Genomic DNA, 13,528 nt, shown 5'->3' on the forward strand with positions numbered 1-13,528 from the left:
GACCCTTGCAAACATTGAATCTGTTGTATTTGTAATTGACTTTGAGGATATATTTTTTTTAAATTTTATTATGATTCGAAAAAATTCTGGTAACTGTAAATAAATTGAATTGTAACTGAAAAATGTAATTGACCCCAACCCTGGTTTCTCCACAAAAAACAAAAAAACACATACCAGAACATTGTATTTATTATGAGTGCTATAATAGGAATAAATACAACACTGATACCAGGTTTAGTAGCACAGTTCAGGCAGAATTATTGCTATCACAATGCAGTTATATTTCAAAGTTGTACAGAACAGTTTTTTTTTTTCTTTTTTTTTTTTTTTTTGATTAGTGTTAAAACATTTCTTTAATTTTTTTTAATATACTAAGTGCAGTGAGATGACTGTGTTGTATTTGGCACTATATAAATAAAATCAAATTATCGTGTAATTCCATTCAAGTGTGTTGTTTATGAAAGGGGTGGTTGCGATACTTAAACATAAAGGTGATTTTTTTTTAATTTATTTTTTGCCCTTTTAGACAAAACATGCCGTGAATACAGCACCAGTCCTGCTTTCAGTATTTGTGTAATAGATCTTTGAAATATTATATTAACAAATTAGTAGAAGGAGACAGAAGATTTCTAATTCTAGATTTTGTTTTAACTGGATTTGCATAGCCAGATATGAGTATGAGTGTGGTTTAGTTTCATTAGTCACGCTAACCGTTAACTACGATCTGAAGGTGTAGCTCCAGGCCTTCCTGTGTGCTCAGCAATGGTGGTGGTGGTATGGCGGGGACGAGGGGGCAGGCGCCAGCAGCACAACGAAAGGTACAAAGATGCAACAGAAAAAGTTCTACTGTGTGAGCACTTTGTTTCCACAGGTGAAGAGGACGACAGAAACTTATTGGAACGACAAAGGTTCAACTCCAAACTTCTCCGATGCACGTTTTTTTTTTTTTTTTTCTTTCCCGCCTGGTTGTTACAGGATGGTCCTGCTGGCAGGGATGTCTTCCCCCTTTACGCGCCCACCTCCAGGGAGAAGGTTACACTGCCCAGGTAGCGGTCAGTGGGGGAGTCGTTGATGATGCCCTTCCCGTTCAGTTTGCATTGCACCTGGATGTGTGTGCCATACTGAATGGAGGCAAAACGCACGGCCACCACCGGGGAGGAGTAATTCACCTGGAACAAGAAAAATGGGATTCAGCTAATTACAATTATTACATAATTAGAATTGTAATTAAAAAAACATGTCGCTATGCTAATATTAGACTAGCGTTAATGCTGGGTAAATGCTAAGCTATTGTTAGGTTAATGCTAATGTTACATTAATGTTATTGCTAGGCTAATGCTAATGATAGATTAAACAAAGCGCACGCACACAAGCAAATCCCAAATCTCGAGAGGAAATGGTGTTTTTGGCTGTTCCAATGGGTCAGACCGTGAAAAACATTTTATAGACTGCCAAAAGTTATCACAAATCAGGGAGAACAATGTCAAAAATGATCACAGGAAAGAAGGTGCTTGTGGTTAGCAAACCTAAACCAGGACCTACAAGGCAAAAATCTGAAAAACATCCCAATTTGTTCGGCCTATTTCTTGTGACGTAAGTGAATTGTTGAAAGCAGCGCCTCTTAAACAATTTTCTAGTGTGATGATAGTATAATTCATAATTCATTCATATGCTAACTTATATTAATTAATGTTCATGCTAGCTAATGCTAATAACAGTTAATGCTAATGCGAGTTAATGTTAGCTAATGTTATGTTAATGCTAATTTATGCTAATGCTAATTCTAGCTAATGCCAACTCATGCTAATGTTAGTTAATGTTAATGCTCACTAATGCTCAGTTAATGCTATGCTAATGCAGTATGACACGGGCTAGCACCTGCATCTTAACTTGATAGATAATTTTTTTTTGTGTGTGTATTTTACAGCTGATTTAAGACATGAGTTAAAACTTACCCGTTATCATAAGAAATGCTAACAGAAAGCTAACACAGAGGATGGTTAAGTTTTATGGGCATAATTATTAAAGGCTTATTAATTGTAATTGAACTTTAGTAATTTAACTGACATTCAGGTGAAAAATAATCATTGTAATTTTAATTGCAATTGCTATAAATGGCGGTCAACATAATCGTAATTGAGTTGTAATTGTGGATAATTGAGGACATAATTGTAATTGACCCCAGCCATAGTCCACAGCCTCCATAATCTCACTCACATGTCTGAGCTTCCCGTAGTACGGATAGTACTTCATATCAAAGCTACTCTTAGGGAAGAACTGGAGTTCTCCCAAAGCTTCTGGTGGTCCTTTCTGGAAGACATTACAACACATTACCATTATTGGAACAACTAAAAGACAAGAAACACTTTGTTACTGTACCTTAACGCCACAGGTAATGTTTATGGGTTTGCCTTGGCCAGGTAAGTAACCAAGAATCTGTGACAGAGCAGAAACAGTCAGGCAACATCAAAACACAATCACATCACTACTGCATAGTCAATAACCGGTTACAGCTTCAGATTGAAATCCAGTAAAATAACAAAATTCCTCTCAATGTTAGAATTAAAGGAATGGACCATTATCCTGCTTTATTGTTCAGGTTAATTCACAAAAGGATTCCGTTATAAACAATAGTGAGGATGCTATACATCCTCACTATTGTTTTTTGTCTACTTTATCATTATAGAACAGATCCGACCAGCGCACAATTGGACCAAATCACTAAATTCTGTGTTGTTTTTTGCAAGTTTAATTGTTATTTAAAAAAGCCAATTTAAACCTATTGGAACAGTGATATAATTAATAATGTAGTTTATAATAGTCCCCCCACCGCGCCCCTGCTGTTAGTCATTGTGATACTGACTCCCAGGGGTTATACTAAGCTCGAGGAGCTATTCTGATTCTGCAGGGTTATACCGACGCCGAGGGGTTCAACCTCACTTGGATTTTCTTCGTGAAACGCAGTTCGTGTAGTTGAAGCTTACAGGGTTTGAACTGTCGGAGGACGTTTGAGTACGCTCAGAAAACCAACACATACACACCCCAGGAGAACGTGCAATATCCCAGATGACGGACTGGGACCTAGATTCAAACTCACGACCTCAAAGGTATCCGTACATAAACAGCCCATCATTTATAAGGGCCCAGGCACCGAAAGAGGTGCAAAGGCCCTATTGTTTCTGTACAGATTCTTCTTCTCATTATCATTCTTCTTTTTCTTACACTTGACTTTGATTTTTGAGGCCCTTCCCAGGGATTCAATTTCATGAAATTTAGCTGGAGGGCATAGGTTGGTGAAAATATTGATTTTGTACTTTTTTGACGCAATATTGGGACTTGTTAGCACCACTTTGTAACTTTCTACTATAGTTCGAACCAGCTGGATGGCATTCGGTAAGTACATGCATTGGCCTATGACTAGCAAAAAATGAATGTGGACCTATAACCTAAATCCAACAAGATGTCTGTAATTTTGAATTTAGCAGGCCAAATTTAGCACTTTTTTTTTATTATTTTTGGCCGAACCACACCATCTAAAGTGAACTTCTCCTAGAGTGTTCATAATTTATCTTTTATCCTTACCAAACTCATCTCAGTCAAAGTGAAAGCCAGAGCGTATCCTTGGTCAAATACAGACACACACATATTCACTCCTACATTGAATAACACATACTTGAGGCGACAACTCAGGAAGAACATAACAGCTGGTTGCAATCAAACCCACAATCTAGTAATGTCAGCTCTCCATGCTCTTCAAGGCCTTTTCAAGGTCATGTGACCCACAAGCTAAAAGGATGAAACATTCATGATGTGTATAAATTGCAGCATGCGTTCTTTACTTTACAAAATTAACTGTAAACTCTCTGAACATCGCAAGCTGTCATAGAAGATGGATGGAAGGAATATATAACAATAAACAGGTCTAGATGTCAGAATTGTAAAGAGTACTTATATATCATACTCAAGTAGAAGTACTGTTACTTTATTGAAATTGTACACAAGTACAAGTAAGTCATACATAAAATACTTAAGTATACTTAATTAAATAGTACTGAAAATAAAAGTTACTAGTTACTTTCACCCCTTACGTTTATTTTTGGTAATTAATGTTGCTATAGATCCCTTGCATACAGTAAACATCTCATGTATAAACTTAAAAAGGAAGAGACGAGATCTTACACAATTGGAACCTAATTTATTTTCCACAAAGGCATCTGTATAAAGTAAAAGCTTTGTCAAAATGTATAATTATTTTTTAAATGAAGTAACACCAATGATTTCAATTCAAAATAAAAAGTATATATATATACATAAGTATAGCTAAATTTATGAACTCTAAAACCAAGAAAATAACCGGCATTCAATGCTATTTTGGTGCCGTGCATTACATTTAATCTGATTGGTTGGCTATGATGTGATGCATTTCATTGTTGTCTGGTCATTTAAATTTTCGTAGTTTCACAATGTCACCGTTGATCATTTAAAAAAACATATATATCATTTTTTACTCAGTCATGGTTGTGTGTAGAAATGTAACAAACGACTTCACTTCTGTTAAAACTTAGTACAAGTAACATTACTGATTTAGAAATATACTAAAAAAATGTGCAAGTACCCATAAAAACAACTCAATTACAGTTACGTGAGTACTTGTAATCCATTACTTTCACCTCTGCCAGGTGTCTTCAGTAGAATAATGAGACAAACCCTGACCTGACTCAACCTCCAGCTTACCCGGTTCATACGAAGGAGGATGCACGGCCTGCCCTGAGAGAAGCCATATGCATGGTCCTTCATTCCAGAGCATTCCCCCAACCAGGACCGCTTGAACTGACACGCTTTCCTCTCCGCACTCTCCTCCAGGTCATCCTGCATGAAGTACGACTCCTGTGAGCAGCGAACGTTTTTCCTGTCCTGAGCAACGTCATTATACGCTGAAAAAGAAGCAGAAAAAGAAAAGGGAGGGATGGAGAGAAGGACATGCATAAATAACCCTTTGCAGAGCCCTGCCAGACTCAGGCCTCTGATTAAAGACAGCTTCACAAAGGCTGAGCGTGAAAAAAAACAAAAAACTTCTTGAATGGCTGCCCTCGCTCCACAATGAGGCTTTCCTTCCCAGCATGCACTGCGGGAACCCATTGGAGAAAATTGGGATAAAGGTGGTGAAGACAAGGATGAACCTCATCAGACCTCCCAGCTTCACCTTCATCAGCATCCAGGTTTGGGGTCAGTTATAATTGTAATTTCCCATTTCAACCTTATTGCTAATGTTCAGCTGATGCTAGGTTGGTGCTAATGCTAATGCTAGATTAGTGCTAAGTGTATTGCTAATGCTCGGCTATTACTAATGTTTATGCTAGGTTAATGTTAATGCTAGGCTAATGCTAATACTAGACTAATGTAAACGCTAGGCAAATGCTAATGCTAGGCTAATGTTAATGCTAATACAAGGCTAATGCTAATGCTAGGTTAATGCTAAGCTAATGCTAATGCGTTGCGACGCAGGCCAGCACCTGCATCCTCACTTGCATTTTCTTCAGGAAATGCAAATATTCCAGTTGATAATTAATTACAATTATAGCGGAAATATAATTTTAATTGTAATTTTAAAAATCTGTTGCTGTTGTAATCATAATTAAGTTAAAATTTAGTTTAGATTATTGACTTTGTAATTGTAATTGCCATAAAAATTATGAAATATAATTTAACGCAAAAATGGGGAACAATGTTACAGTTCTATGCACAGTTCTACACAAATGTAGTAAACAATTATTAGGATATGTTTCATATCAAGCTTTCCCACATTTTACTATTTTAAAAAAATGTATATGCTAATTCTAGCTAATGCCAGCTCATGTTAATGCTTAATTGTATGTATAGCGACACAGAAAAGGCTCAGACACCCACACCAAAGATATCAGAACCTATATTTTCATTGATTAACAAGGCAACCAAGAGATATGAAAGAAATTATATGATAGATATTTGTTTTTTGGGTATTTTATAGCTGATTTAGGAACCGTTATCATAACAGATGCTAACAGAAAACTAACACAAGTTTACTTTTATTAGGTTATTTATTTTAGGCTCAGTAATTGTGATTAATTGAACTTTAGTGATTGAGACCGTAATTGTAATTGATTTTCTGATGAAAAAAATTATTGTAATTTAATTGTAATTAGAGAAAATGCTGATCGCTATAATCATAATTGAATTGTATTTGAAAATGGGTATTTGAAAAAAGTAATTGTAACTGAAAAATGTAACTGACCCAAACCTATCAGCACCAACTTACGTCTTAGGTGTTCATCCATCGACCGGGCGTACTTCCTCCAGGATTTACGGTCCGAGGCGTTGAAGGAGATCTCGTGACCCTCAAGATGCGGGGCCATCGTCATACCTGCCAGTGGAGACGCAGAGACAGTCAACTGTGCCGAGACTGGCGTAGAAGGGACGGACAGAAGGACAAGCGAAGGTGACAGTAGGGCTATACAGTGGGGGGGCTTCTGTTCTGTTATTTACCTGGTGGCATCACCCTGTCGTTGTAGGTGGGATGATACGGGCTAATGGACCACATGAGGCAGAATAAACAGCCTCCAAACATGGCCGCCAGAAACACATAAAGTGCAGAGTAGAACAGAAGGATGAGGCCTGCAGGACGGAGAGACACAACACTGATCACCTCTGGAATGAAACGTTATCAATAACCAGGTTTGGTTTTTTTTAAGAAAAAATAGTGTGCTGGAAGGGTTTTTTTCTTTTTTCGCCAGCACAAAACTTTTCCAGCTTAAAAATAAATTTGCTACAATTTAGGAAAACAATTTTAGAAGCAGAAAAAAAGGGAAGTGTAAGAGTGATTATTATGATTGGTGTATAAAAGTAGTACAGTGTATTTTAAACAGCTTAATACACTGCCTCCATTTAAAGAATGACGGATTTACATCCTCCCCCATTGCAGCAAAATTTCAACAAAATGGGTTAAAAAAATCTATATTGGAAGAAGTAAAAGACTTCTGCCTTTAAACGCATAATAAATGCGCAATTACATATTGTAGAACAGCAATAATAAAGTTATTTGATTGTAAAGTGGGTTTTTTTCTATTTTTCCTGAAAAATGTTCAAAGTAAAATGGTAAAAAAAAATTAATTTTTATTGAAAAAGGTATAAAAAAAAAGTGTTCTTCCTTAAAACTCATTACAAAATAACAATTACATATTTTAGAACAGTAAGAGTCACTGGCCTAATATACATGCATTATTCAATTTAATTCAACTTTATTTATATAGTGCTAATTACAACAAAAGTAATCTCAAAACGTGATTATACATCATTAAGTCACACAAAACGTGAAAAATTATGTTTGCACAAGCAAATTAATGCAGGGTTAAATATTTACTATTTTGGTCATTATTTTGGACATTATGAAGCAGAAACAGGTTTAGCTCTCGTGCACATGATGGACTCAAATATCTGACTTTGATCAGTCATTTATTCACTCATGCGTAAGCCTTGTGTCTGAAACTCCTGCAGATGTTTCCAAAACTTTCTGTACTGAGCTATAGTGTGAGAGAAGTCCTGAGATCTGGCCTGGGGGTGGTGGTACATTTTTTCAATTAACAGTCCATTAGCAACTAATCAAACTAAACGTGTCCTACATTAAATGGCTTTTGCTGTGCAGGCGATTCCACTGGAGACTAAGCTGCAGCCAACCTTGCATCCCCAAAGCCACAAAGGCCTTTCTGTTTGAGCTCAGTGAGAATTCTCTCAGCTGTCCTTTCACTCTGGAACACAGTGAACCTCCGGTTGCCATCGTAGTGAAGGTCTTTTTGCAGCCTTAGAGGCCCAGGCAGCTCCAAGGAGCCTCGATCACCCCTTTATGGTATTGTGTCCACTCTTACACACTCACAGGACACACAGCACAGGCTTCAACTTGGGGACCTTTCTTTAGCAGACACATGCCTTCTTTGTCTTATTTTTCAAAAAGAAGACAAAAAATAATCTTGCTGGATTTTCCTCTGACCAGCTCTGAATTGAGATCTAAGTTGTAGTTTTGGGTGCAGCATCACAATCTAGTCATCAAAGTCAAGAACTCTACTTTCTTTCATTCTAGCAAGATTTTTTTGTCTTCTTTTTGAATAATATCTTAAGGTTTCATTTATTGTTTCTCAGGAAATCCACCTTGATCTCCTGACATGTTTCAACTGTCAGCTGCTAGTCTCGATCAAGGTGGATTTCCGAATTAATGGAAACTGGAATTATCACGCAGATGTCAAGGAAACATCAAAGGAAACAATCAGTTGACGCCTCTGGCAAAGACTGGCAGTTGACAGTCGAAACATGTCAGGAGGTGGATTTCCTGAGGAACAGTTGTCTGAATAAATGAAACCTTAACACATTATCAAAACAATTATTACGCAGAAGTCAAGGAAACGATAGGCAGATGCCCCTGACGAAGACTGGCAGTTGTAACGTGTCAGGAGATTATGGTAGATCGGGAAGAGTTGTCTGAATGAATGAAACATTAATATTGTATCCAAAAAGAAGACAAAATGAATCTTGCTGTAATTATAAGTCAAGGAAACATCAAAGCGATCAACAGACGCTTCTGACGAAGACTGGAAGTTGACAGTTGAAACATGTCAGGAGATCAAAGTGGATTTCCTGAGGAACAGTTGTCTAAATAAAGGAAACCTTAACACATCTACTTTCTTTGTGTTTGATGTGCTTTACTGTGACCAGAGGTCAGCCACAAGGTCGCAAAGGCTTTGGGAAAAAGTCTCTGGAAATGATGGTAAGATGTGGAGGAATGTGATTCCTGGCCAATGCGAGGCCCAGGACAGTGCACTCCCGCTGGGGAAGTGTCCCCAGGCGGTCTGTTTTTATCAGGACACTCTGAAGCGTCCGTGCACCTAAGTAAACACTGAGTGTGAGGACACACACTGGAGTGGAGAGACAGTTTTCACACTCCAAACCGTAAATGAGTGCATCTTTGGGAAAAGTCGGCTAATTTTGGGGGGAATTCGAATACAGTGATTTTAGTAGGAAAATAACATGCGTTCAGTTTACAGTTTACTTAAATTCACTACTACTCACTCCAGCTCTTTCCAGAGCGACCCATGAACTCGTTGGTCTCTGCATTCCACAGGTATTTCTTCAGGTCGACTATTTTCTGGTGGAGCGTCCTCCGGGGGATCGGCCTGCGCTTCCATCTCTCAAAGTTCAGGTCCTCCTGCTCCAGAGGACGGTGCTCGGCCAGCTCCTCCTGCTCTTCCTCCAGCTCTTGGCCATGTTTGAGAATGACTTTGGGAGGCTGGTGGGGAGAGGAAGAAGAAGAAAAAAATCTCTCACCGCACATATTCTCCACTCCTATGGCTTTGCAGACAAACCTATCTTCTTCTGAAATTACTGTAGCGAAGCAATGGCATGCCTCCTGATACGACTATGGCTGATAATACAAGCTGCCAGACAGCGCTCTGCATGTTCATGAACATCACACTGACAGTCCCTGATGCCTGGTTCTGCAGATTATAAAGCCACGGGTGACCCCGGTGGCCCTCGTTGGGAGAGCTGACCTGCGTGGAGTCGACCCTCCTGCTCAGAGAAGCAGCTGTGCATCCCAATGTGTGTGTGCGTGCATGTGTGTGTGTCAGTTCAAGAACCAGATGTTAGTCACTGGCTCTCAGCAAACACTGGACAGGATATGCATATCCCACTGTCAACTCATGTAGAAGGGGCCAAACTTTGAAAGTTAATTTTTCAATCATTTTGGAAAACTGTGAGCTTTAATTCAGGGGCTGATAAAAATAAATAAATAAATAAATAAACAACGGATTCTCATAGCCTTGGAGTTTTCCTTTTATTCTTTACTCAAACACTCATGACTCTGACCATAAAAACTATTGTTCATAGACACTTTTTGTCACTATTACCAGCTATCGTACGGTGATGATGAAGTGTTCAAAGATATTGGAGTATTGTACTTAAGTAGCTTTTATGAAAAATTGTGCTTTACTTCTTTATTTATTTTTATGTGGCTTGAAGTACTTTAAGTACTGTTTAATTAGACTGAAAAAATGTGGTTGATGTAGCGCAGATTCTGTTTGCATTGTATTTGATTAAGTCTATTATTGCCAGTGAATAAATGGCCTAAATTAATAAAAAATGAATGAATTAAAATCTTGATCAATTCTAAATTCCTTATACTTGTGTGTATAGGGAACCTTCAAAAAGATAATATTGCATTTAAGACTTAAAATCCTGTTTTAGTAATTAGTAATTTTTTGTTTTTGTTTTAAGTTGAGAATATCATAACTAGAGCAATGACTTATTTGGGTCTGGATTTTACACCACAATATTCTGTTTTAGCAGCTATTTATGACTCAGACTCAGGCAACTTTATTGATCCCCGAAGGACAATTCAGTTTATTCATACCTGACTTTTCCACTAAATCGAGCAGACAAATGCAACATTTCAGCAAGATTATATAACAGAATCTGAGGCACATGAAACGCACATGAAATGCATCTGGGAAAAAATAAATAAATAAAACATTTCTAAAGTCAAACTTGATCTTTTTTATATGGGGTGCGCTTCATTTCTACTTCTATTTTTGATAATGTGAAAGCCAGTACTTTTGGTATTTTAAGGTGCAGTTTCTTTTTTGCATCAATTGGTCAAAAAACCATTTTCACCTTTGAGCATATTGTAATTGTTCTCTGCCCCTTCTCTTGGTTCTGTATTTAAGCTTTAGAAAACAAGGAGCGTGACGCTCCTTGTTTTAGCCAATCAGAGATCTTACTACAGAGTGCTCCATTTTCTGTTTGGGGCGTTACTATTGGCTGCTCGACTAAAGTCGACAGCGGATGTTCCAACAGAAAAAGTCTCCATCGTGGTGTTTGGCACAACGGTTACACTGCAAAGCAAGCGTAAAAAGGAAGATCGACGTGGAGAAGCAACAGCCTAAAGTCCCAAACATGTAAACGGAATCCACAGAGGTCTGCGCAGACCCAAAGCGCACGTTCGTGACTGCACGCAGACTGATAACAGAAGGGTTAAATTTTGTGTAAAATGTTGTGTACTTTGCGGTTTTTGTTTTATTAAACGTACATTAATTACAACCCATCCATATTATCTTTGTGAGTTTGAAGCCTGGCAAAAAAATCAGATTTTAGACGGAGCTCGTTGGTGACTCGAGCTCCTGTTAGAGCAGGCCTGAGGGCACCTTACATGGTTCATGTGGGCTACCTGGTGCGCGCGGGCACCCTGTTAGTGACCCCTGCTCTAACACATTAGAAAAATAATCAATAACACAAGATAAATGTCCCTAGATTTGTCACAAGTTGCAATTGGAAAAAAAAAAGTTGCTAAGAGTTCTGCAGTTGTGCGTGTTCATGAGGATACCAGGAGAGGGAGCATGTTTGATACCATTCCAGTCTCACGGTTATACATACTGCAGCTTTAAGTTTATGCCTTTTATCTAAGTAATATTGTATTGTTGGTAACTTTTACTGTTACCGAAGTTGGTTTTCTGGTGAGAGACTTTCATTTTTTCTTAAGTATGACTTTTCATGACTTTATCCGTACGCCTCTGTGGGCTTGGCACACTTTGCTCTTCTTCTGGTACTTTGGTTTCCCTATGACTGGGTGGATATTGTTATATCACTAAACAGGAGTTAAAATTAAAGTATGGCTCTTGTTTTGAAAGGTTAAAAGTCAGAGTTTTATAGTTGATCAGCTGTTCCCCAAATTTCTTATCACCATATTTTTCTCTGGAGAGTATTGTATGTCATTGTGTCTGGGAGGGATAAATGCCTTTCCTTCACCACAACAATGACTGCTGCCACTCAAATCCCCAGCATGTTCTTCAATCCAATCCTGATATGATCTGACTACTACATTCAAGCCTGTGACAGTACAATCTTTAAAATAGAAGTACGTCTTCCTTAAGTTGGTAGTTGGTTTTGTTTGTCTTGTTTTTTTCAAACCAGGAAATACTTCTAACATCTTATTTTTAGGTCACCAACCACTCAGGCACTGTTCATATGAGTTTCCTTTTTTGGACATTGTATCCAAATTGTAGAGCGTCTGCCTGAAAATTAACATATGACATCTGAACCACCTTTTATTCCCACAGTAATTTATTACAGCTTGCTAACATTTTTTTTGAGTTTTTTGAATCTTGTCATTCATTATTTTATAGAGAAAAAAGATCTTGAAACATTATGTTTATTCATTTTAATCACAATAATCAGTAATAATACTTCATACTAACTTTTATGCTTTTTATTTGTGACTATATTTTTTATGTTTTTGCAAAAGTCACCAAAAATGCTTGTTTTTTTCTCTCAGAGCAGAATTGTTTTATTACTTGCAAATATCTATTGAAATAAAGTTAAGACTGATTTGGTGATAAAACAGAAACTGTCTTAGGGAAAAACACCCATTATATGGAAGAGGATTAGGTCCAATTTCGATGGAGAAAACAATTTTGGGCAAATCAAGAATAAAGTCGAAATGAATGAAGTCAAATAGCTGACGAGGGCCAATTCACCATTTGACAACAAAAAGCAGATCGTGGCCGTCTACAAAATGCTGTGTATCGATGAATGCGTTAAACTACACTTTGAATTTGGGTTTAATAGCAAAGAGATTCTTTCTCTTTTAGCTCATAAACATGGCGTTGTAATCTCTTTAAGGTCTTTGAAGAGACAATGCCAAAAACTTCATGTGTTCAGAGGGAAAAACCAGTCAAGTTTGGAAAAAGTGGCGAAGTTCAGTCTCATCTGTGGCCAGTTTTGATGGAGACTGTTGTAATTTGAGTTTATTTTTCAAATTTCGACTTCAATCTCGTCTTTTCGACTTTAATCTCAACATTGTATTTCAACTTTGTTCTCAAAATTTCCACTTTATTCTTGACATTTCGACTTTATTCTTGATTTGCCCAAAACATCAAAATTGGCCCTAATCCTGTTCCATACAATCAGTCCCCTGAACAACTAGGAATCTGAAGTGTGTAACTGAATAGTGTTTCCTTGCATTTGTTGTATCTGTTCGAAGGGAATGAATAATATAAGCCCTCCCAGGACTTACAGGTTTAACGGGCCTCCCCTCAGCTCCTCCTTCTGTGGGACTGGGCTCCATGTTCTTCACAGAGAGAAAAGGCACTTGTTACACCATGCACATCCACAGTGTCCACACCTTTAAAACTGCACCTTCTTCTACATGCATGCACGATGAAAAACCTTGCAGTTTGGATTTACTTTATTAATTATCAGCGCTTTTTTTTTTTTTTACATCTCAGCACAAACTTCAACTATAAATTGTAAAACAGAGCCTTTACCTGAACTTTTTCTTCACAGGAGAAATGAAGTTGAAAAAGTTTAAATTCTTCCTGAGCTTTAGAGGAGAGATGGTGTGCGTCAAAAGCAGTGTGGAGGTTTCATTAGAAAGTTTCAGGCACACAGATGAGACCCGGTCCGGAGAGCCTCCAGCAGCCAGACTCGCATCTTAGTGAATGAGTTGGTCGGT

The 13,528-nt window shown here is 37.8% G+C and overlaps 1 protein-coding gene across 1 annotated transcript; it reads right to left on the reverse strand.

Annotated features, from left to right (window-relative positions):
* Positions 1 to 909: 909 nt before the first annotated feature.
* Positions 910 to 13,528, reverse strand: atp1b4 (ATPase Na+/K+ transporting subunit beta 4). Its single transcript, XM_028460350.1, has 9 exons — positions 13,341 to 13,528; positions 13,091 to 13,144; positions 9,094 to 9,310; positions 6,523 to 6,651; positions 6,296 to 6,400; positions 4,735 to 4,934; positions 2,380 to 2,436; positions 2,218 to 2,310; positions 910 to 1,169 (listed from the first exon to the last, which is right to left on the reverse strand). The coding sequence occupies exons 2-9, from the start codon at positions 13,139 to 13,141 to the stop codon at positions 1,008 to 1,010; spliced, it is 1,014 nt and encodes a 337-aa protein (XP_028316151.1). The 5' UTR covers positions 13,142 to 13,144; positions 13,341 to 13,528; the 3' UTR covers positions 910 to 1,007.

The sequence above is a fragment of the Gouania willdenowi genome, chromosome 10 (genome assembly GCF_900634775.1).
Source record: "Gouania willdenowi chromosome 10, fGouWil2.1, whole genome shotgun sequence".
In the NCBI taxonomy this organism is placed as follows: Eukaryota; Metazoa; Chordata; class Actinopteri; order Blenniiformes; family Gobiesocidae; genus Gouania; species Gouania willdenowi.